Source organism: Barbus barbus (genome assembly GCF_936440315.1).
Source record: "Barbus barbus genome assembly, chromosome: 5".
Classification (NCBI taxonomy): Eukaryota; Metazoa; Chordata; class Actinopteri; order Cypriniformes; family Cyprinidae; genus Barbus; species Barbus barbus.
Genome location: NC_136733.1, coordinates 2,254,096 through 2,278,118, shown reverse-complemented (window position 1 = coordinate 2,278,118; position 24,023 = coordinate 2,254,096). Strand labels below are relative to the sequence as shown.

At 33.3% G+C, this 24,023-nt stretch overlaps 3 protein-coding genes across 5 annotated transcripts; 1 reads left to right on the top strand and 2 right to left on the bottom strand.

Moving 5' to 3' along the window:
• Nucleotides 1-955: 955 nt before the first annotated feature.
• On the bottom strand, nt 956-5,706 carry cUnhxorf58 (chromosome Un CXorf58 homolog). 2 transcript variants are annotated; one of them, XM_079415985.1, is made up of 8 exons: nt 5,627-5,706; nt 5,445-5,547; nt 4,386-4,480; nt 4,115-4,220; nt 3,245-3,367; nt 2,949-3,148; nt 2,007-2,097; nt 956-1,795 (listed from the first exon to the last, which is right to left on the bottom strand). In XM_079415985.1, the coding sequence occupies exons 1-8, from the start codon at nt 5,635-5,637 to the stop codon at nt 1,586-1,588; spliced, it is 939 nt and encodes a 312-aa protein (XP_079272111.1). In that variant the 5' UTR covers nt 5,638-5,706; the 3' UTR covers nt 956-1,585. The 2 variants fall into 2 exon arrangements, with proteins under 2 accessions (XP_079272111.1, XP_079272112.1); XM_079415986.1 differs by having other exon boundaries at nt 4,136-4,220; nt 5,627-5,704.
• An 827-nt stretch (nt 5,707-6,533) lies between these two features.
• On the top strand, nt 6,534-20,103 carry LOC306870057 (MICOS complex subunit MIC26-like). 2 transcript variants are annotated; one of them, XM_079417095.1, is made up of 10 exons: nt 6,534-6,620; nt 8,095-8,208; nt 10,076-10,195; nt 11,823-11,855; nt 14,706-14,760; nt 14,853-14,948; nt 16,911-17,002; nt 18,471-18,557; nt 18,767-18,808; nt 19,803-20,103. In XM_079417095.1, the coding sequence occupies exons 1-9, from the start codon at nt 6,612-6,614 to the stop codon at nt 18,806-18,808; spliced, it is 648 nt and encodes a 215-aa protein (XP_079273221.1). In that variant the 5' UTR covers nt 6,534-6,611; the 3' UTR covers nt 19,803-20,103. The 2 variants fall into 2 exon arrangements, with proteins under 2 accessions (XP_079273221.1, XP_079273222.1); XM_079417096.1 differs by lacking the exon at nt 11,823-11,855 and having other exon boundaries at nt 6,559-6,620; nt 19,803-20,011.
• Nucleotides 20,104-20,408: 305 nt separating this feature from the next.
• LOC306870062 (diamine acetyltransferase 1-like) lies at nt 20,409-22,159 on the bottom strand. Its single transcript, XM_079417104.1, has 6 exons — nt 21,870-22,159; nt 21,740-21,791; nt 21,577-21,660; nt 21,313-21,414; nt 20,865-20,905; nt 20,409-20,687 (listed from the first exon to the last, which is right to left on the bottom strand). Exons 1-6 carry the CDS (start codon nt 21,933-21,935, stop codon nt 20,520-20,522), a joined length of 513 nt encoding a protein of 170 aa, XP_079273230.1. The 5' UTR covers nt 21,936-22,159; the 3' UTR covers nt 20,409-20,519.
• Nucleotides 22,160-24,023: the final 1,864 nt, after the last annotated feature.

Genomic DNA, 24,023 nt, shown 5'->3' with positions numbered 1-24,023 from the left:
AAAACACGGAAGGCCGGTGACCGACATTTTCCCGGAGAAAGCGAAGCTAACAGCGAGCGACAGCGGAAAAGATCGTGCCACATGCACAAGCATGCTTTTAACGCACTGTTTAAACATCACCTGCCTAATTATTCATATCAAAGATGTATGTTTCATTGTTTGGCCCTTAAAAGCGCCCACTGGTTGGCACAGCATTTTCATGCCCACATCACCTGTCTTAGATAAAATATTTAGTGCACAGATTTCAGCGATGGAAATCAAATTTGTTCATCTGTCACAATATAAAATGATATATCAATTTATGAAACACCCCAAGTGTTTTTTTGTTGTTGTTGTTTTTTTTTTTATTCTTTTCTATTTTAGAAATTTTTCCAATCTCTAAACCCAAATCAAAATGTGACCCTGGACCACAAAACCAGTCATAAGGGTCAATGTTGTGAAATTGAGATTTATGCATCATCTGAAAGCTGAATAAATGATCTTTCCATTGATGTATGGTTTGTTAGGATAGGACACTATTTGGCTGAAATACAACTATTTGAAAATCTGGAATCTGAGGGTGCAAAAAAATCTAAATATTGAGCAAATCACCTTTAAAGTTGTCCTTGTGAAGTTATTAGCCATACATAGGTCAATTACTTATCAAAAATTAGGTTTTGATATTTATAGGAATTTAACAAAATATTTTCATGGAACATGATCTTTACTTAACGTCCTAATGATTTTTGGCATAAAAGAAAAATTAATAATTTTGACCCATACAGTGTATTTTTGGCTATTGCTACAAATATACCCCAGCGACTTAAGACTAAAAAAATATTAAACTGACAAATTTTAAACATGAGCATCACAGTAGTTCATTTAATACATTATCACAACTGAAAAATTACATTTATTAGTTTTATCCCATATTAAGTGAAAAAAAAAGGTTCATTATTTTATTTATTTTATTTTTCCTTGCATGAGGATTTTTTTTTCATGTTTAGTAGTTTTCTTGTTTCATGCATACATACAGGTGTGCATGCATGCAAACAGATAAAATATGGAGGCAGAAAGACTTATGAATATGACACTAAATATGATCAGATTATGGACGGACGTGCAAATGACTGCGACAAGATGAGAGTCTGGAAATTAAGGCAACACACATGAACAGTTGTGCGTAAGTTTTGAATGATGCAATACATCTTCTGATCATATGCTTGGATGCAACTTATTAGCATGTGGTGTATATTTTCATGAGAATGAAAAAATAGTAGAAAATTGGCACTGTACAGTTTCTGGAATGGATGTCTTTAGGGAGTGCATGCATGAGACATGGGATAAAGCAAGAGCCCAAATGTTCAAATACTGTCACCGTATGTTGACATTAATCCGGACCTCTACAACTATAAAACATTGTTTCTCCATTCACATGAACTCAGGTGTTTTAACAGCATCGATATCCAGTTGGTTTTGACCAGTTGCAGAAGTAATATATTAATTTTTAATGAAAGCACCTCAGAATAATGCACTAGGTTGTAGTATTTACTGAAAAACAAACCTAAATCAGTGCATCTACTAGTGTAAAATGTTATTTCTCCATCTAAATGAATGCAAGTGTTTCTAAAGCATCTATGTTCAGTTGTTTTGACCAGCTGCACAGTTTCTCAGCCTCTTCCTCCCATTCAGACCCGGATGAGTTGTAGTCTTCCGTCTCGACTGATGGCAGAACTATCTTGATGTCCAGTTTCTCAGCCGTCTCATTCTGTTTCTTCATGTCATGGGTGTTAATGTGCTTCTGTTCATCTAAAATCTGGAATTGGGGAGCAAACCGTATTTGGTCCCACAGCAAATTCAAATAAATCATCATTTCATCAACAAGTCATTTTTCTAATCTATTTTTTTTTCCATTTCTGTCACCTAGGAGTTTGTGTTCCTCTCAACTGTCATAATATTAAAGGAATAGTTCATAGTTAATTTATTCATTAATGTTACAATGAAAAAATTATCAAAATGAAACATACTCTTTCAGCCTCACTCAGGCCGTACAGGTGTCTCTTGCGAGCCGCAGAGTTTTGAGCACGGGCAGATTGTCGTGTAGAGACCTGGGAACCTCTGTAATGTGAGAAAGACACATCAGAATAATATTAAAGGAATAGTTCACCAAAAATGTACCCATCCAACATGTAGATGACTTTATTTCTTTAGAGCATCACTTGCTCAGCAATGGATGCTCTGCAGTGAATGGGTGCCGTCAGAATGAGAGTCCAAACAGCTGATAAAAACATCACAATAATCCACACCACTCCAGTCCATCAGTTAACATCTTGAGAAGTGAAAAGCTGCATATTTGTTAGAAACAAATCCATTAAGACATTTTAACTTCAAACCATTGCTTCTGGCCAAAATATGAGTCCATAATCCATAATAGCACATCCTCAGTGAAAAAGTTAATTCCCTGTCACATCAAAATTTACAGACAAATTTGTTTACAGCTGTTTTCATTGGTGCTTGATCTGTGCATATTTCTCTCTTGATGATTTTTCACTGGAAAAAGCAGTATTATGAGGACTTGAAATTAAAAACATCTTAATGATGGATTTGTTTCTTTTGTCTTCTCAAGACGTTAACTGATGGACTGGAGTGGAGATTACTTGTGGATTATTGTGATGTTTTATCATCTGTTTAGACTCTCATTCTGACGGCACCCATTCACTGCAGAGCATCCATTGATGAGCAAGTGATGTAATGCTACATTTCTCCAAATCTGTTCTGATGAAGAAGCAAATTCATCTACATTTTGGAACGAGGATGAGTAAATTCAGCAAATTGTCATTTTTGGGTGAACTATTCCTTTAAGCATATTTTTTATATATATTATTCTTAAACTTTGGCATTCGGTTTGTTTCTAAGGTCTGAGAGTGAGACTTTTGTTAGAGGCTATAATGCAAGATGAAACTGAATACCTGTGTGAGAGCTGCTGTCCAGCAAAATGAGAGCGGGCGAGATGTCTAAACGGCAGAACCGTCTTCAACCTGCCTCTTGTTCCTGGCTTCACACCCTCTCTGAGCATGACGTCCCGGGACAGCACCTTCAGAGACAGGAACCTCCATCCGTTTTCCCTTCCTCCTACACATGCTGGAAGCTCATCCAGGTGGCTGGAATACTGGAGTGGGAGAAAAGGGTGAACGAGCAACACAACAGCATGACTGCGTCACAGAATTGGTCTGTTAATATAGCCTGAAGGGTGATTTTCATCCACCTGCATATAGTCTCTCATGCAAATCACATCTTGCGGTTCAACAGTGGCTCTGTGAAACTCATCCATTGAAATGAGATCCATAAATGCTCTGTTTCCCATCATTCTGCGGGTGTCTGCTGTGGCCTATTGACGCAGCCATACATAGAGCAGTCATTAAAATACATGCATTTTTTGCTCTCATAGTAAACCGTTCTTTATTTCTGCAAAAACTAGGATGTATAAAATTGATCTGAGACCAGCACAGGAATATAGATTATACAAAAAATTATTATAGATTATAGATATAGGATTATAGATAAATTAACTATACAAAAAATTGTTACCTGAAATAAAATAAATGGTAAAAATAATGTTGAAATAATGGTCTTGGATCATTAAAAAAATAATGATAAAATCTGTAAAATAACTGGTAAGTGTTTTTAAATATAACTATTTAAATATTTTTATTAAAACTAGCAATTCTCATTTAAATGTATTTAACTTGATAAATAACTAAAACTAAAACTGAAACTAGGATGCATCAGAATAAACCAGATCCAGGACCAGTACAGGATTATAGAGTTAAAACTATAAAAATAAACAGATAAAGATAACAGAAAAAAATTAATTATACTTTTTTATTATTTAAACTAGTTCCCAGGGCAAAATGTCACATTTTAATTTAGCTTAACTTGATAAATAACTAAAACTGAAAGAAATAAAAAATAAATAAAAACTAGATGTATATATATAAAAAAAAAAATTACAAAAATGTTGAACTCACTCAAAATGAAAATGTAAAATAACAAAATAAAAACTAATTCAAAATATTAATAAAACTATATTAGTATTGCAGTGATGCTGAAATAACACTGGACCAGCATTCATGACCTGGTTGGAGGGAGAAAAGACTTTTTTGCCAGACAGATAGTGTCCTCCTCCTCCAATGTGGAAAATCTTGAAGACAAGTGAAGGTGGAAACTGAGGACCTGCAAACCTGAACAGAAGTTAAATATATCAGGGAGACCGGGGCTAGTTGTCACATGTTTTGTTCCAGTAAATCTTTTTCAGAGTGTGTTAAGAAGCAGGGCTGTTATTGCATAAGTCAGCTTCTGGTCCACCCTATAATGCTGCTTGATGATGTTTTGTATGAAGTTCATACCTGAATCTGATCTTGCACTTCAGACTGGGGTCTTTCAGCAGTTCAGCTTCTCTGGGACTGAGCTGACGCAGAACTGCTGATGCCAGACACTGTTCCTGTGACACACACACACTTGATCAAATGTAGTACAATGAAAGTGCTGACAGGAATGTTATCAACCTCATATCCAATAAATAAACAGTATTGATTTACAGTAAAACAGATGAAGCTGGGGTCAAAGTAAGTAGTGCTTTCTGATGAAAATAACCAACATTACGAGGTTTCAAAGTTGTAAATATAACAAAGATTAATCAGCAATGAATAAATAAATAAATGGCCAAAATATGTTTTAAATATGCTAAATATATGTTCCAAACAGTGAAGCTCAATGAAATATATTGAATATATATGTAGTTCTAACTTTCATATTTTCTAAATATATTTCAAAATGTATTTCAGGGGCAAGAAATAATAATTATTATTATTATTAATTTATTACTAATATAATATTGTAATTTTCTTATTTAAATGTGTTATATGTTCAAACATAAAAAAAGTTTTATTTGTTGCTATATGTGATTGCATTTTCTTGGGTTGAAATGCATTTTTATAAAAAAACAAAAAACAATATATATATATATATATATATATATATAACAAAAGAAAATAACAGAAAAGAAAAAAATAATATCAGTAGAACATTTATTAGCATAAATATATGTTGAAATATATTTTAGCAAATCTGTTTATATATATATATATATATATATATATATATATATATATATATATATATATTCATTACATTTTTAAATATATTTACACACACATATATATATATATATATATATATTTTTTTTTTTTTTTTTTTTTTTTTTTTTTTTTATATATATATTTTTTTTTTTTTGTCTTTTGGGTTGGAGTACATTTCATTCACAAAGTTTCATTTTTTTCTACTTTTAAATGTTGTGTTCAATTCAATGTGTTACTTTTTCTCTTTTTAAATTATTTGTGAAATATAATAAGCTAATGTGATAACACAAAATAATCACACAGAGAGACATTGTTATATGAACCTACAGCTGAGCGTACAGTGTTCATCATGAGTCTGAAGAGCCTTCTGTCCCTAAAACATCTCCAGAACGCCTGAATTCTTCTGGCACCATTCTCATAATTCGCCATTCTAAACCAGAAACAATCATTCTGGACATTAGAAATGGTATTCACATTTGCAAAGTTATAAAGTATCAGATGGCACTCACCTCTCCTCCATAACAATCTCTCTCTCACACACACACACACACACACACTCACACACACACGTGTTTGTTGTCAGAGCCGTGTCTGTAGCGGTTGCTAGGAAACCAGTGAAAGTTTCAGCCCAGAGAGGAAGATACAAAACAACATTTCCAGCATCAAAGCTTTCCTTCTTACAAACGAAGTAACAAATAATGGCCAGTTAGTAATCTGCGTATATAAAAAAGTTTCGACTGCAATACATAAACACTAGATGACGTGAAAATACTGTAACGCTTGACATCTTAATAGACTTCATTGCATTTATATTCTACAAAAAAATAATAATAATAATACAAATTATATTCTATTGTTGGGATGTAAGCTGTGATGGTGACGTTTTTAATGTATTTTTAATTTGCTTTTAAACTTGTCCTTCAACTTTAGGACAAGCTTATAAGTGATATATCATTATTATAATTATTTTAGTATTATCGGTATTAGATTTCAAATGAAGGATAATTATAATTATCCCGTTTAATTTAGTTTAAGTTGTTGTGTTTTTGAACATATTTTAAAAATTAACTTTTATTTTAGTTATTTTACTACGAGATAAATTAAAATTAGAAATTTTGTCTTGACCACTAGCTGAAATAAACGTTAAAAAATTAAAATGCAAAAAAAAAAAACGTTTTTCGTTTTATTCAACTTTAATAACCCTGTTCTGAATATAATAAATTGCATAAAAATGTTAAATAAATAAATGAATAACTCTCAATTTTCTATCCTATTGCCAAATTATTATCCGAAATAAATATGCATGTTAATTATTGTAATGTTTATGTATTATGCCCTATCACTGTAGAACTGTAATTTATAAAGAATATATATTAGCAACCTGTAAACACGAAGGAGACGCAGTGAGCCTGATGAACTCTAGATGGCGCTCGGCGGATGGGAGTCTGATCGCAGCTCAACAGGAAAGAAGCAGAAGAAGAAGAAGAGCGGATCATGTACAAGGTGAGGGTCGAGTCGAGTTTGTGTTCTTCTCTGTGTTTATGTGTCGCTGAAACACTTATAAAGCGATAAACAGTCTTAAATAAGTCTTAAATACACACCTACAAGGATTTCAGTTCAGCTGATCTTATTATAAAGATTACTATATAGTTTTGAGCTTTAAAGAGGCATGTGAGGGCAAGAAAATACAAGGACACCGCAGAAGATATTAAACCTAATAAACTATTTTACTTGTTTAAATAAACCTAATATACTATTTTATGCTGCTCTAATTCAATAGTGTATAAAAATCTAAATATATCTCCTCGATTTGTAATGTTAGCTCATTTTATAAAAGTCAAAGTGTCTTTTCCTGTGTTTCTGGATGAAATGAAAGTTTATAAATTACCTTACATTTTATATTAGTTCGGCGACTTTATTATTAAACTGTATTTTCCCATATGATGGCGACAAAACACAGAGAAACTGAAAGTAATGTTTGTTTAATGCTGATTTAACTCTATAATGAAACTCGTTTAAAAATAGAAATATTGTGAAGAAACATAAATGAACTAAAATAATATCTTATTACAGCTTTTTATAAATATTATCATCTTTCCTGGTGGCAACATTTGTGCAGCAATTAAAAAATGTGTATATATAAATATAAAATGTATATTAAATGCCCAAACATAAAGATTAGAAAACTGAAAATAATACAGTGCTCTTTATTATTATTGTATATTACGTGTCATTATTATGTAATATCATACACATATTATTTATATATTGTTAGCTTTATATTTTAGTTTTAGAAATTTTAGTACTCAGCATTTCTAATTTATTTTTTATTTTTAGATTTTCATCTAATATTTATATTTTATCTTAGCTATTTCAATTATCAAAAACAATATTTAATAGACACAAATTATTACATGACTAAATCTTACAGAATTACCTAGCTTAACTTTATACTTAAGGCCCGTTTCATAGACAGTAGTTCAGACATAGTTCAATTAGGACATTTAAGTAATTTTTATTAGACAAAACAATACTGGTGTGCATCTTGAGACAAAACAAAGGCACTGATCTATTTTAAGATCAATCAGTGCAATTTTCTTTCAGTTAAAACAGCTTAGAATTACATTTTAGTCTGGGACTAGACTTAAGCCTTGTCTGTGAAACCGAAATGTTATCAATTTCTCATATGCAAATAGAAGTGAATATCAGTCAAATGAAAAGCATGTAACCTCTTTATGTTCTCCTCCAGTTTCTGATATTGTGTTACTGTTCTCATTAAATCCTCACAGAGAAAGCGAGGGACCTTGAATGTCCTCAAAACAGCTGTGTGTGGGCAGCTTGAGTAAAAACGCTGCGTGTTATTCTTGCTTAAACCTGAAACATTCAGCATGTGCTGACAGTGAGCACAAACCGGAGCGTCTGTCTTCAGATAGTCTGACCGGTTCATCCATACTCTGTGTTTCCGTGGCTCTGATAGGTTGGAGGGGTTGCAGGAGTCTCTGGCACTCTGGGATTGATTTCTGCCTCTGTGCTGGCGGCCACCGCCTCCGCCGATGACGACAAACCCGGCACAACTCTGAGAGTAGACGAGGTAACCTCACATCAGAGACACATTCTGACCCTAACAGCAACTGAAAAACTAAACAAGGCATTTTACATAAATAAATTCAGGAAAAAATCAGGAGAATGAGAGTCACCATTGAGAATAACAATTATATTATTTGATGATAATTGATGCAGATTTAACACTCTATTATGAAAGTCATTTAAAAGATTACAATAGCTGAAAAAGTTTTTTTCCAAGGTGAGATTTTAATTTCACCATGTCCCTTCCACAATGAATAGCTTATTATTCTTTTATGATTGTTAAACTTAACATATATCATTGCAAACGTTACTCTGTGACATTGTGCCATGCAAGGTCTTTTCATAATCTAGAGAAGCATGCGAGCACGTCAGTGGGGTACGGTTGAGACACAGTGTATCAACTGTCCTCGGATTGGTGTCCTATTACTTCACATGCTGTTTAGTTGTACAGTGTTATGATAATAGGATAAAAGTCACATTTACACATATGTTACGCAAATTCTGTTCAAAAATGATATTTGTGATATTTCAACTGTCTATTATTAATGGACATATTTTCTAACATGAATGTTAAAAGGATTACATTTTAAGAAATATACAAGGTGCTAAAGTGGGTGCAGTTGAGACACCCTTCACTGTCTACAGTAACAGTCCAATCATAGAAAATAAAATGGACATGGACTATAATGCGATAAGAGCTCGCTCAAATACTGAGGTGCCAAACCATTCAGGGCTTTATAGGTAATTAGTAAGATCTTAAAATGTATACGATGTTTAATAGGCAGTGTTGACAGAACCGGGCTAATGTGGTCATACTTCCTGGTTCTAGTAAGAACTCTAGCTGCTGTATTTTGAACCAGCTGGAGTTTATTTATTAAACGTGCAGAGCAACCACCCAATAAAGCATTACAATCTAGCCTCGAGGTCATGAATGCATGAATTAATGTTTCTGCATTTGACATTAAGACCATAGGTCGTAATTTAGATGGAAAAATGCAGTTCTACAAATGCTAGAAATATGTTTTTCAAAGGAAAGATTGCTATCAAAAAGCCTACCGTTTGCCATATATTTTCTAGTGTTAAATATTTGTTCCTATTTAACTGAATCTGAATTAAATAGAGCAAAGAAATACATTTATTTTTAAACTTTATTTAAAACTGTAATTTTGTAATTTATTACATTTGCTATAAATGGTTAGCCAGCTTTAGAGCATTAAGAATGGGTGTCTCAACTGTACCATGCTGTTGAGACAAAAATGTTTATGAGCTAATTGTGGAAAATATAAACTACTTATGGCTGTTATTAATTTATGATATTTTAGTACACAAGCAAAAGAAATATAATGTAAAAAATCACTTCATTTCAGCATCTAGTTTTTGTGTAATGATGAAAAAAGCAGAAAGTGTCTCTACTGCACTCAGTCTACTTAAATTTAAACTTATTTTCATTTAGTTACCAAGACAACATTTCAAATTTTTTTTTATTTTTAAGTTTTAAGCCTCAAAACCATTGAGAATAATGGCAAATTGGCCAAAAAAAAAAAAAAGCAACTCAAAAATAATAACTCTGGATGCATTACAGTAACAGACAAAATATGCTTATTTGTATTGAAAAATGAACGAATCATAATAGTCCTCAAGTAGGTGTAGTTTTTTTTCATGTAAAATATAATTTCCAATTTTTTCTTTGGACTTCAGGGTGAAATGTGTTTAATTGAGCCTGAGTTTAATTTATAATTAATTTGTTTAAGGACTCTTTGACCCCTATGTGTTCAACAGAACCTGAATGATGTGTATTACCAGCAAGAGTTTAACGCTAAGGAAATGATGGTCATTTTAACTTTGACTCTGTAACACCATTGCTTTGGTAGCTGTCTCTCTACACGACACCGCAGCAGAAGTTCCAGCATGTGGAGCCTGAGAGAGGACAGGTGGAGGAGAGCGTGGCCAATCTGAGGAAACTGGCAGAGCCGTACACCACCTGGTGCCAGGTAATAACTCAATCATGTCAAACACAGATTGACTTTTAACAAGCTTGACTGGTTCAGGATGCTCACTCGCATAGTGTTTGGGCTAGGTCTTAAAAGAAAACCGAGGGTTTTAAACATTTGTTCATTTGGGAACCAAACTGGCCAAAAATGTTGTTTTCTCTATTGATGCAGTAAACTCATGAGCATGCAGTAGATGGTAGATGCAGCTTGTTGGCTTATTTGCTCAGCATGGCTTTTCTATCTCTCCATCTCTTCATTTTAGGACAGAATATGATCTCAATTATTATTTACACTCATTATGTACAACTAACTTTAGTTCACTAGAATAATTAAATCATTTACAACAGCTGGAAACCAGCAATCAGCCATGATCTCTCACAAAATCATCAGAAAATAATAAAAAAAAAATATTTCTATATAATCATTATCATCATTTTTTAATTCCTTTCTTTGAATTTTTAAAAAAATTTAATATTATAATATTTTATTTATATATAGATATATTGACATTTTATTTTTCCACACAATTTCTATATTATTTCTTCTTTTGCTTTTTGGTTAAAATGTGATGCAGATATGTTTTGTGAGATTGACCCATCTAAAAAACAATGGATTTTAATATTAGTTGAACCAAAAAGAAATTAATTAATTAATTAAATTAAACTGAAAACACATAATTTAATCTAAATGACTAATAATTCTGTCTAGCCTACTACTTTCATATTTCCAAACACTTGAATTATTATGATTTTTTTTTGTTATCTGGATTAGAGCTGCATTCTATAAGATTTGATTGTTTTTCTGCATTTAAAAAGTTTTAAGTTAAATAAAAAAGGGAAAAAAGGAACACCAGCTGTTGATTACCACAGAAAGAATAACAAATAGTCTTTCAGTCTGTAAAAACAAGCAGAACTCATGTGTACAGTAATGAACGGTAATAAATCCAATAACTTTTGCCTCTTTACATGAAGAAAAAGGTTTTTAACAACAATAGAAGCTGTTCTTGAATTAAGCCCATTACTCTAAACATGATTTATGTTCATTTTTACAAATAATTTCAGTAATATTATTTTATATATTAATATAATAATGATTTATAATTTACATAATAAATTCAGTAACACTTCACTCAAAGCCTTTAAATATGAAATAAATATAAAAGTAGTCTTAATGCATTAATTAAGCCTTGTAATGCACCTTATAAGTGTGGTTAAAAGTATTCATGAGATCATAATGCATTATAATACAGTACTTCTCTTCGTTGTTACACCTTAATAATGCATTAAAAGACATGAAAAGAAGCCTTCAAATATTATAATGCAATATTGTATTATAATGAATACCTTTATAATGCATTATGCATTAAGGCTTTACCTTGTTTTCTTTGCTAATCAACATGTCACAGATGTTGTCAGTGGGCTAATAAGTTGAGCAAATGAGCTTTATAAAGTTTAGAGAGAAACACTACGGAAATGTTTACGGAATGCAGCTCTTTCCTGTAATCTGTGACTCTTTTCATTGTGATTTCTAATCCTTTGACCTTCACTGATGATGTTGTGATGATTTGGCTCTTCTTCATCTAAATGTGCCGTCTGGTCCTGGTTGCTGGTGGTCTGATCCGGTCCAGCAAACGGCCAGCTCGGTCAAACAGACAGCGCAGGTACCTACGAGCACACACACACATCATCATCATCATCATCATCATGATTACCCATGCTGCTCTCTGCCCATCATGCCGTGTGATCAGGTCATGTGACACAAATGAAGCGTAATACTGATTGAAATGTTTGTTGTGGGATAATGCATACTGCTTCACATACTAGATTTAAAATAGTTGGTAATATTCAGTGTGTACTGTGCAGTATGCTAGTATTCCGTTCACACATTCAGTATGTATTGTGTTTGCTTGTGTATAGAACAGATTTCTGCTCTGTGTGGCCCAGATGCCTTACTATGTCACTACTGCACATTTGCATTACCAAACTGAATTACTGTTCAAACAGGTTTGCCAAATGTTTTTGCTTTAGCCACTGGTCAGACAGAGTCTCGTTCCAGTCAGTGCTGCTGTGTTGAGATGATTTTAAATCATGCATTTACTACATTTTCAGTTTTTCTTCTCAGCATATAATGCCAAGTTAATATTTTTTGTGCAGTTCAATTTATTAGTTGATAATTAGTTTTAAGCATTTTTATTTGTTTTAGTATTTTTCTTTCTTTTTTATTGGAATATTTCTATTTAGCTGTAATTTATTCTTATTTCAGTTTCAGTTTTGCTAATTCTAGTACGTCAACTTGTTTTATTTCAGCAACATTTATCGTTTTCTTTCTTTTTTTATTTAAGATGATCTAATATTTATGTTTCATAAATATTTTTCCGAATATGATTTTTAAGGTCTGAAATAAGAACAACTCACATTATGAAAATGTGAAGATGTCTTTGTTTTTTCCCCAAAGCCATTTTCTAATTTTAGTATTATTTATATACTATTAGTAATAGTTTTAAATTAGTTTTATATGTATTTTCAGTTTTCATTTGAATTTGCGTTTTAAAAATGTAATTTTAGTTTTTATTAGACATTTTATTAGCTTTTTAAAAAATATATTTCTATTTGAATTCTGATTCCAGTTTTACTAATTTTAGCAACTTTTTTTTGGTATTTTTATATTTTTAAGAATATAATTTTTAGTAGTTTTAGCTTTAATAGTTTTAGTTAACAATAGCAGCACTGATGTTTTACTGATTTGTTGAAGGAAAACGCTGCTGTCATAATGTTCTCTTGAGAAGTTCTGCTTTTAACACACAGCATGAATCTGTTTGATGGTGCAGTGTGTCTGAACAAAGAGAGTCTCCAACCACAACACAAAGTGGAAAAATGATCTCATGTAATATAATGATGGAGCGCTGATACAGCAGCTGATAATGCGTTTGACACACTGCCAGTCTCTCTTTGCATGGCATAACCCACATGAGGAAGCAGGACACACTGACCCACATCTGAAAGCAGAACAGCCTTCAAAATAAAAACCAAGAAGTGAAATTCTGCAGAATTTTATGAAATATGTCAGCACGTTAACCTCTGCCTCGTACAGTGCTGTGAGTTTGGGGCAGGACTTAGTCTGTCCGACCAGCTGCATACAGGAGGAGTGTTTGGACCTGTTTGAAAACAGTCAATATTATTACAATCCCATTTGGTGGGAAACCCACAGAAATCACACATTTACATGGTAATGTGGGAGAAATGCAGGTGCAACATTCATGTTATTTGCTTAAAAGAGAATGCAGTTAGATCATATTTAATAAACCAGCACAGCGTTATTTTAGTATAATGTTCAAACTATTATAGTTATTATTTTAAATAATTTATTATCTGTTTTAATTTTAGGTTGTTGTGCTTTTGTAATATTTTATTCATTTTATTAGTTTAGGTATACTGTATGTGTATATATATATATATAGTTTATATATTTATTAGTATAATATGTAATATAGTATAATAATAATATATAAGTGCTGTCAAACGATTAATCACATGCAAAAAAGTTTTTGTTTACATAATATGTATGTGTTCTGTGTATATTTATTATGTATATACACACACACACACACACACACAGCATATATTTTGAAAATATTTACATGTATATATTTATATTCATATAATTTATATCCTATATAAATATATTTCATATATAAACAACATAATTTTCTTAAATATATACATGCATGTCTGTGTATTTATATATTCATAATAAATATACACAGAACACACACATATTATATAAACATAAACTTTATTTTTTTGGATGTGATTAATTGTTTGACAGCACTAATATATATATATATGTGTGTGTGTGTGTGTGTATATGTATATATATATATATATATATAAATATAATATATTTTTGGAGTTTTGCTGGTGCAGATTTACATTTTTTAAATCTGTTTTTTAAATAAAAATTCAGGCTAGTAAGTCATTATTTACTAGCTGTCCTTAGTTTGCTTATTCTTCAAATTCTGCTCTATATCAGATATATTCTATTCTACCTTACGTCACATACAGCAGACTATCTGATTGCCAAGATAAAGACTGTTATATCTTTGTCTGTCATTATGGGTTTATGGCCACTGATAAAGATTTACCAAGGAGGTGCATTTATCAAATATCAAAATATAACCCAGATGCTGTAAAGTACACTAATAAACCTTTGGTCTCTGCAGAAGTTCACAAAGGGTTCAGAGAAATAGTTAATCCAAAAATGAGATTTTCTGACCCTCATGTCAATCAAGAACCTTATGAAACTGAATCAGATATATGGTCTGGATAAAAGCATTCCTTTTACTTCCTTAAAGAAATGGGACAAGAAAGCGTCTTGTTTTCCCATGCTCTGCACTGAATCTAGGTCTCTGCTCACCATTTAGTGTGTAATTTTGACAGTGATTCTACAAAGTTAAACTAGTGATGCTTATCTCTAGATTCTGAAAGTAACTTTCTTTTGTACTGACTCTCAGGGCGTCTATGGGACGGTGAAGCCCAAGGTTGACAGCACTGTACAGTTCGGGCAGAGTAAGCAAACACTCTCTGACACACAAACCATGCTTTCTTACTGGACTTTTTCAATAAAATGTCATAAAGTGAATCTTTGCACTGTCATCTAGACAGTTATGCCTACTTGAAGAACCCTCCGCCTGAGTTTTACCCCAGAGCCGGAATCATCGGATTTGCTGGGATCCTGGGCCTTTTCCTTGGAAGAGGTAATGAAAGTTTTAATGATTCCTTTTGGAGCCTGCATTTGTCTTGTTGTCCATTACAGATATCTAAAAGACATTTACTCAAGATGCAGAATGACTTGAGATATTAAGTCTTGTTTTGTGAAAAATTAAATAATTAAGGGATTTCATGCTTAAAAAAGAACCCGGACCAATTTCTCCTTATAGGAAAATGATGGGGCATATAAAACAGACCAAATGGACCATATATTATAACATGTTTCTGCAGTTGTTTTTGAAATACAACCCCTCCTTGTGAAAGATCTGTAATGTTACATTTGTTGCATTGGGCGATTTATTTCTTAATTGAAAAAAAAAACTCTTTTTGCTAAATAACAGTTTTTTTCCATTTAAGAAAAGGAAGATAAAACAAAAACCTTTTCCAGAAGTAATATAGTTTTTGTATTTTATTTTCTTTGCCAAATTTTACAACAACTCTTTTGTAACATCAAAATTCGACGTTTTCAGGAATAACTGAATAAAAATAAATAGCTACCTCACACTGGAGGTCAACATGTTAAACGTGCATGTAGGTTTGTTAAAATATGCTTTGAAATGAGCAGCAGAAAATATGTAACACTAAAATAATTGAATCAGGTAAATTAAGTCAGAATCAGAATGAGCTTTATTGGCCAAGTATGTTTGCACATACGAGGAATTAGTTTTAGTGACAGAAGCTCCACAGTGCAACAGAAAGACAGCAACAGGACACAGATGATAAAGAATAATACAAATATCCAAATAGGCAATGTACAAAACAGCAAAAACACAATATATAATATAGACAACTATGTGTGTACAGGTCTGATATGTGCAAATTTTCCTTCTTAAGTAAATGCGTCTTGATTTGACACAAAAACATTGGAAATATCAAGGTTGGTAAATAAGGAGAGTATTTATTAGTATCTCTTCTGCACACTAAGGCCGTGTTCACACTTGGCGTCTTTTTTGACTAGAAAAAGTTGACAAGAGCGTTTTTTTAATGAAAAACAAAGCTGGCAGCGTCTGTTACAAATAGCAGCTGAGAGCGTCTTTTGTTGTCATAGCAACAGCTGTAACAGTAGCCTAGCCTGTGTACTGCAGAAATGTCAAGAAAGAGTAAAAAGTTGGCTCTTGCGTTGGCTTTTGAAGTTAATGGGAAAGAAAATGTCGATTCACAACGACGTTTGTGGGTGCACGACATTATACGGGGAAGGAACCAATATTATGATAGAGTTTTGTGCTCATATCATACAGCTCCTTGTGCTCCGAAACTAGTACGAGCGGTCTATACACCTTCTCCATTTTTCTTCTTGTTGTTATGGAAACGACAGATCTCGCTGCTCGCTTGTCATTGGTCAGCTGTCAAAAAGGCGCTTGACGTAGGGCGTTTTTTTAAGAAAAGTTGAAATTTTTTCAACTCGAAAAAACGCTCTGAGCTGCAGAAAAAGACGCCGGCGGTGGCGTTTTAAAAAGCGCTCAGGACTTTTTTGAAAACACGGTTTACTCCATAGGATTATAATGTAAAACAGACGCCGGCAGCTTTGAAAAAGACGCCAAGTGTGAACACGGCCTAAGGCAGCATTTATTTGATCAAACATACAGTAAAATTGGGAAATTATATCACCATTTAAAAGCACTTTTTTCCATGTGAATATATTTTAAAATGTAAATTATTCCTGTGATGAAAAACTGTATTTTCAGCATTACTCCAGTCTTCAGTGTCACATGATCCTTCAGAAATCATACTAATATACTGATTTACTGCTCAACAAACAGTTGTGCTGCTTCATATTTTAGTGAAAACACTGATACATTTTGGTTTTCAGGAATCTCTGATGAATAGAAAGTTCAAAAGAACAGTGTTTATTTGAAATAGAAATATTTCTTTACTATCACTCTTGATCAACTTAATGAAAAAACTTTTGAACATTAGTGTCATTTTTAGTGTTATTTTGTTATTTCAAGGCTCCAGGATTAAGAAACTGATCTACCCGACCGGTCTAATGGCTGTGTCTGCATCCATGTATTATCCTCAAGAGGCCGTGACCGTCGCAAAGGTAGGAAAGTCTGTGTCTCTCGTATGTTTATTGGCTCAAGGGTTGCGAGGTGTTATCGGGCCTGGAAACGAGAGGAGGAAAAGGCGAGGCGAGGTTATGATCTGTAACTTTCCACCAGTTAAAAACAGCAGATGAAACACATTCCTAACAACTCCCAAGGACACAGAGCGAAGCTGCATCAACACTGTGTCTAATATCAGCCGTTTGTCTGTTTTGATTGTAACAGATATAGACTTTGCAGTGGAAAGCGCTCTGAATCTCTCTATCTCTCGCCTCGCACGTGTCCTGCTGAAACGCTGTCAACCCACATCAGCACCAGTCTGATCAAAATCTCTCTGAAGGGCCATTTCAGCGCTGCTTGTCCCCATCCTGTCAGATATGCTGATGGAAATGTCCTGAAAGGCCAGCGGGAGCACTGATAAAAAAAATAAAACGGCCCAAAATTAGGTTGTTTTCACACTTGGCTTGAACCAAAGTTCAAATTTAAGGTGTCAAGGTTAGGCTGGATGGCACAGGACAGTTTGCCCCTGCTGGTAGACGCAGGTAACTACACCATCTGGGCCCAAAATTAAACTGGTTCATTTCGAGTGACAATATTAATTGGCAATGCTATATGGTTGTTATAGTATTATAGGCAGAGATAAATCAACAGTGAAATCACGCACTAATTTCTGCATTTTGTCTACGCTCAAGTACAGTATCTCATACACTGCAAAAAGTGATTTCCAGCAGAAATATTAAAAAAATGAACAAGGTGGCTAGCCGCAAACTGAATATACAGACTGGAAAGACTTAACAGACTTAACTTTATAAATTGCATTGTCCAAAAAGTGCAGAAGGCATGTGAGTTAAAACCAAATAGACACGAGCAAGCAGACATTTCAGCACATTGCTGTCTTCAGCGCTCGCTTTAAAAGTAAAATAAATTAATAAATAAAAAAATTTGTAAACTTTTCCAGTCTGTATTGTATTAAAGGATTTTTTTTCCCCCGTTTGGAGCGCTACGATTCTCTGAAATTTCCAGTAGAAATATCATCTTAAATCAGAAATGAAAAAATGCTTTCTAATACGATATTAAGTCTTTTTTCATATTCTTTTTTTCTTAAAAATGTTTATGCTTAAAACAGGAAGAATAAATCAAATCTGCCAATTGGATCAGAAAAATACATATAATTCAAAGGAAAAAAAAATATTTTGCATGTTCAAGCATAATTATATATATATATATACTGTATATGTAATAATATCATGTATTATGTGCTGCCGAAAAGCATAAAGCAACAGAAATATTGATTTGTTTTTTAACTTCGTTATTTTTACTGGCAGTGCATCATATCTAAGACCAGATTTCCAAATGCTATAAGCAGTTATGTAGCCTCACCAATATCACGAGCAATAAAATCTCAGTATGTGTGTGTGACCGTCGTGTTTCACTGAAGTGACCCTTTCTAATCTCTCCACACCACAGAACACAGGAGACGGTGTATACGACTGGGCGCTTCAGGCCTATGTTGCTGTGGAGAAACTCATCAAGGACAAACCTGCCTCAAAGAAAGTGAGTCTGGCTCTTCTCACACAGACTTCTACATTCATGCATTTGCCAGATGCTTATATCCAAAGCCATTTACATCGCATTCAAGGTTTGCATCTTTTGCATTTCATCAAACCCACAGCCTCTACTGTTTGACCCACAGAAAGCATTTGAGTACTGCAAATATTGTGTTTGGAAACTGTCTGAGCACTTTTTGCTTTGTGTTTTAATAGGATCAAGCAAAAAAGAGTTCCAGTGGGGAGACCAACGCTTAGGTACAAAATATCAAACATCATAAACAGCAGGGAAACACAACACAGGAGCACACAGTGTATAATAGCAAACCCTATTCTCAACTGTACTGCACTAAGATTTTTTTGTTAGATTGTAGTAAAATTGCCAGATTACATTTTTTAGTGAGTGCTACACGCTACAATGCACGTTTTTGAGCCATTTTTGCATTTTTATCAGTTAGCTTAACGCAGTACACGTAACAAGGTTTTTTTAAAATCAGATAGAATAGAAAAAGAATAGAGCAAGCTAATGTTAGAGGCCTTTTTTGCTTTTGTTAATCGTATAATAAATAAAAAGAAAAGAAATAGATTACAAAAAAGTATTAGTTTTTTTTTTAAGAAAACAAGCAGTAAATGAATAGAGTGCAAGTGTAAAAGGGGCAAGTTCTTTTTTTAAGAATAGAATTAGAATAGAGAGTGTATAGAGCTAGTAATGTAATCAATTTAATTTGTAATTTAATTACAAACACAGTCCTTTTTTGTTAAATGTTTGTTGAAATATGTATTTAAAATAAATGCTACTTGGTTGATTATTTTGTTATCTAATGCAATGACATTCAGACATTTTAATATTGTGCATCAAGCACTGCTGAAAAGCAATGCAATTTAATTGGAACGAAATGTGTTTGTTCTGAAAGTAAAATAAAATATTATTTTTACTGTCAATGCATAACAAACAAAACACATTTTTTGAATATTTTGCTTTAATTGTTTTGTTTTACTGGAAATCTTCATTTGCATTAAATTGTAAAATATTAAACCAAATGGCATCTTTAATAAAATATATTTGAAATGATATATTGAATATATAAATGAATATTTGTAATATATAATTTGCTATATATTTTATTTAAAATGCCACATGGTTCAGTATTTTGCAATCTAATGCAGTGACATTAAGGCATGTTTAAATATGCCCTATTCACAGCACTTATTGTTTTTCTCAGAAGTCCTCATGACTGTGGTTTGTTTACAGGTGCATCATCGCCTCTCAGATTGTTTCTCCGACAGTGAGGTTGTGATGCGGGATCTCCATCCTTCGCTCACGTCATTGACTTACTTTTGCACTAGCCATTTCCTCTTTCATCTGTCAATCATCAGACGGGAGTCAGTGGCCTGATTGGAAACTTCTGAACTTCAACTACTGGGATTGTATTAAAAACACTTTGGTGTACCAAAAATGTGATGGTTGAGTGATTTCTGATTGAAATTGTACATGTATGCGCATGTAGTGTTCAAGGTTAGGAGAAAACATTAACTTGTTACTGTCAGCAGTTTCTCGGTCTGAACTTCCTCTTCCTGTGCAAACACACACAAAAAAAACCTGCATCGGCAGCAGTTAACCAATCTCTGAACTAGTTGATTATAGATTTAGACGTCTGGTTGTTTCCAAACAGCAGCATGCGATTGAAACACTTCCTGAATGAGGTTACGGTCTCGCTTACCTTATCTGTTAGAAGAAGCTCAAGAGAAGTCTACATGCAAATATTGAAATATTTTGAAGTGAAAATCCTGAGGTGATATTTTTGTTTTATAGGAGACAACAGGGTTAACATATGGATCCAACAGAACAGTCACTCAGTCTGTTTCTCAGAATATAATCTTTATTTATTGGCTGATACATTGCAGGTGTGATCAACAATAGCTGTAGTCATGATCCTCCTCTGTGGAACGTTTCCTCCCGCACTGGCGTCTACTTGGATGACATCTTGAGTAGGTTGCACTTGTCGATCTCGTACAGACGCCATCCCTCCTCGTGCGAGAGATCAGACGCTCCGCGCCGCTTGTAGAACTCGATGGACGTCGTGTTCCACTCGGCTACGATGAAGTGCATGCCGCTGCATCGAGTCTTCACTGCTGTCTGAAAAAAAATCAAGTATTTGTCACTTCCTCCGTTTTGAAAAATTTTATATTTGATAAATTAGTTTTATTGATCTACACACGAGAAGGCAGGCCTAGAATAGAATATTATCATATAACTAAATTCTCTCTAAATTATTTTAAGCATATTATTATATATGTAATGAATTACAAGTACCTCACTCAGCGTCTTCAGGATTTCAGAGCCAATTCCATAACCTGAAAAGCAACAGCAAAAATAAATAAAAAAAGGAACAAATATTATTAAAGAATCTAAATTATTATTTTAATTAGAATAAATTATTTAATGAGAAATGCATATAAAATTAATATAATTTTCTATTTTTATAACAAATTAGTTGTATGATATAAGAATTACATCAGCATTATAACAGTAATTATTAATATTGTTATTACTATAAATAAAAATATTGTATTAAAATCAACAGTTAATAGTAACAATTGTTACTACAATTATTATAACAAATAATAGTAGTGATAAAATAATTATATCAGTAATTATTAATATTGCCATTATAAATAAAAATATTGTGTGAGTGTTAAAATCAGTAATACATATATAATTATTGTTACTATAATTAGAAAATACTGGCATGGCTTCACACCTCTGAACTCCTTCATCACATAGAAGTCCTCCAGATAAAGCAGCTTCCCAATCCAGGGGTCATAGGTGAAGTAGTACATGGCAAAGCCAACTACTGTATAACCTGAAGAGGAAGTGATAGATGAGGATGGTTAGCACGGTTAAAGCGATCAAGCGGCTCTGACGTCACAGCTAACGCATGACGCAGACGATAAACTGTAACATTTCCGTCACAAATGTAGCATTAACTGTAACAATCCTGTAGAAATAGCTGTTTTTGGCTTGCCTTCAACGGACTGTTTATCTTTCGGTACTTCAGCGACGACGCAGTGATAAAACGGATGATCTCCGAAACCGTCCTCGAGCAGCTCTGAAAAACAATAATCATCATCATATAATCATATACATTAATATATTATACACGCAGAAGACCGAATAACGATCTGTACCTTTCTCGGTCAGGACGACCTGTTCCTCCATTTCCTCAAACTTCGCAAGTTCCTAAAATTAATTCAACAGAATTAGAAATTATTTCGCAAACATCGACATGCAGAGTTATAGTCGCAGTCGTGTTGTTACCTTTATGAGTCGCAGTATGTCAGGCACGTCCTTGGGCTCGGCTTTCCGTAATATAAAACTGGCCATTTTCTTCTTTTACTCTTCTTCCCTTTTCTTACTAGTCCACGGTATGTGAAAAGTAGCAAGATTTGTTTCTTCATTCGGTTCCAAGGGGGCTACCCTCAGCAGAAAGTCTGGGTTTCTCACCCTGTCAGCGAGGAATTACATCAAGTCTAAAGTCGCTGAAGCGCTTTGTCTGAAGAAGAAGCTGAGCTCCTGCGGTATTTATAGGCGACCGGAAGTACTGACTCACAGCTGAGAACCAGAGAAGAAGACGATATTGTGTCAACCAATCAAATATGAGACACCTTTTATAAATATTTCAGACTTAACTCACAATTAGCCTAGAATAAAACTCGCTCTTTTTGACCCTTGAGAGAACACAAGCCACTGCTAACAAAATATATCAATTAAGTTAATAAATTAATAATAATCAAATAAATTGCCATATGTTATTTTTAGAGCGTGCTGTACTTCATTTTAAAGCTAAAAATGCATTTAATGATGCATTTAGGCCTGGTTTCGCAACCAGCTAGGACTAGGCTTTAGTTAAATTAAGATATTTAAGCAACTTTTACAAAAATGCATTAAGGTGTGCATGTTTACACAGAACAATGACACTGTTTTAAGATTGTCAGAGCAAGATATTTTCAGTTGAGACCGCTCAAACATGCATTTTAGTCTGGGACTAAAGCTTAGACCTCGTCTGTGAAACCAGGGGTAAGAATCCTGCTTAAGTGTGGTTGAGTGCAAGCCGATATCTACTTTACATGCTGTTTATAGTTTCATGTGTCGATTAAGCGATTCAAGAAATACAATTATAATAGTCTTAAATGATCCCACATTAAGTGATGCAAGGTATTCTTCCTTGTTCTGGAAGCACTGGAATTCAAGTTTGTATGTGAATGTATGTTGGTGTGTAATTTTCTTCTTTTGTGTATTTAATTTTTTTATTGTGATATGGACCAAATGGTAAATAATAATCATAATAAATTAACGTAATTTTAATTTCACTGTTAGCACAACGCGTATAGTTAAACGTAAAAAAATATATAATTGATTGATTGATAAATTGTAAATAATAATAGCAAATAAATCAATGCAACTAAATACAAGTCAAATCATCATGACATTTATAATACAATTTATTATTATTTTTACTATAGTACTTTCACTAGATGGATGAATTTTAAGTTAAAGGGACAGTTCACCCAGAAAGGAAAATTCTGTCATTAATTGCTCACCCTAATGTCGTTCCGAACAAGGAAACAATAACAACATAATTTATTCAGCAATTCTTTTCCCCCGAGTTATCGTCTTCCACCATTTTGGAGAACATAATCAACATAATCAGCGTTGTTTACGCTCAGCAAAAGCGCTGATTTCTCGTAGCTGAACCCCTGATGTCACATGGACTAATACTGATGTCCTTGCTACATTTCTGTGCGTTATATCCTTGCTGTCTATGGGAGGGACAGACAGCTCTCAGAATGCATCAAAAATATCTTAATTTGTGTTCCGAAGATGAACGAAGGTTGGGTTTGGGACGACATAGGTGAACATTTTTGGGCGAACTAACCCTTTAAGTATACATTTTAATTATAATTTGAATGCACAGCCATTAGAGTTCAAAGTTAAATGGAAAAACTGACACAGAAATCTGAGGACCATATTGTCTTTACCTGTTTGTTTTCAAATGTTTCAAAATTTGGAATTTAATCCCAGATTTTCAGTGTGGTTTTAGACTTTTGGACCATATCAAAGTACAGTTGCATTGTCACAGACTAGGTGTGCCTCAATTTGCACACTTATGCACTATTCTATCCTGTTTTTTAGTATAAATAATGTATTATTGTGTTCACACTGCCCAGATGATGCACTTAAATAACTGGAAAAAGCTATCAGACTCCGATGTTGACAACATGTTGACATTGATGTCAGTGATGATAACAGTTGAGTACATAGAATAAGTGCATAGTGCGTAATTTGGGACACAACTACTATATCATTATACCACTATAATACTTTTTTATAGGGACCTTGAACACTGGGAGTTTTTTTTCATGCAAAAACAAGAATGTTATTTGACTGCGGCACAAAGAGAAATAAAGTCTC

What these genes read in the sequence shown, in the direction of transcription:
- cUnhxorf58 (XM_079415985.1), bottom strand. An exon ending in GCATGAGAGACTATATGCAG is followed by an intron (nt 3,149 to 3,244) that starts GTGGATGAAAAT and finishes CTCCCACTCCAG; the next exon opens with TATTCCAGCCACCTGGATGA. An exon ending in GGACAGCAGCTCTCACACAG is followed by an intron (nt 2,098 to 2,948) that starts GTATTCAGTTTC and finishes CTCACATTACAG; the next exon opens with AGGTTCCCAGGTCTCTACAC.
- LOC306870057 (XM_079417095.1), top strand. An exon ending in CGTACACCACCTGGTGCCAG is followed by an intron (nt 10,196 to 11,822) that starts GTAATAACTCAA and finishes GATCCGGTCCAG; the next exon opens with CAAACGGCCAGCTCGGTCAA. An exon ending in GGGCCTTTTCCTTGGAAGAG is followed by an intron (nt 14,949 to 16,910) that starts GTAATGAAAGTT and finishes TGTTATTTCAAG; the next exon opens with GCTCCAGGATTAAGAAACTG.
- LOC306870062 (XM_079417104.1), bottom strand. Translation starts at nt 21,935, where the DNA reads ATGGCCAGTTTTATATTACGGAAAGCCGAGCCCAAGGACGTGCCTGAC. An exon ending in ACATACTGCGACTCATAAAG is followed by an intron (nt 21,792 to 21,869) that starts GTAACAACACGA and finishes AATTAATTTTAG; the next exon opens with GAACTTGCGAAGTTTGAGGA. An exon ending in TGTGATGAAGGAGTTCAGAG is followed by an intron (nt 20,906 to 21,312) that starts GTGTGAAGCCAT and finishes GTTGCTTTTCAG; the next exon opens with GTTATGGAATTGGCTCTGAA.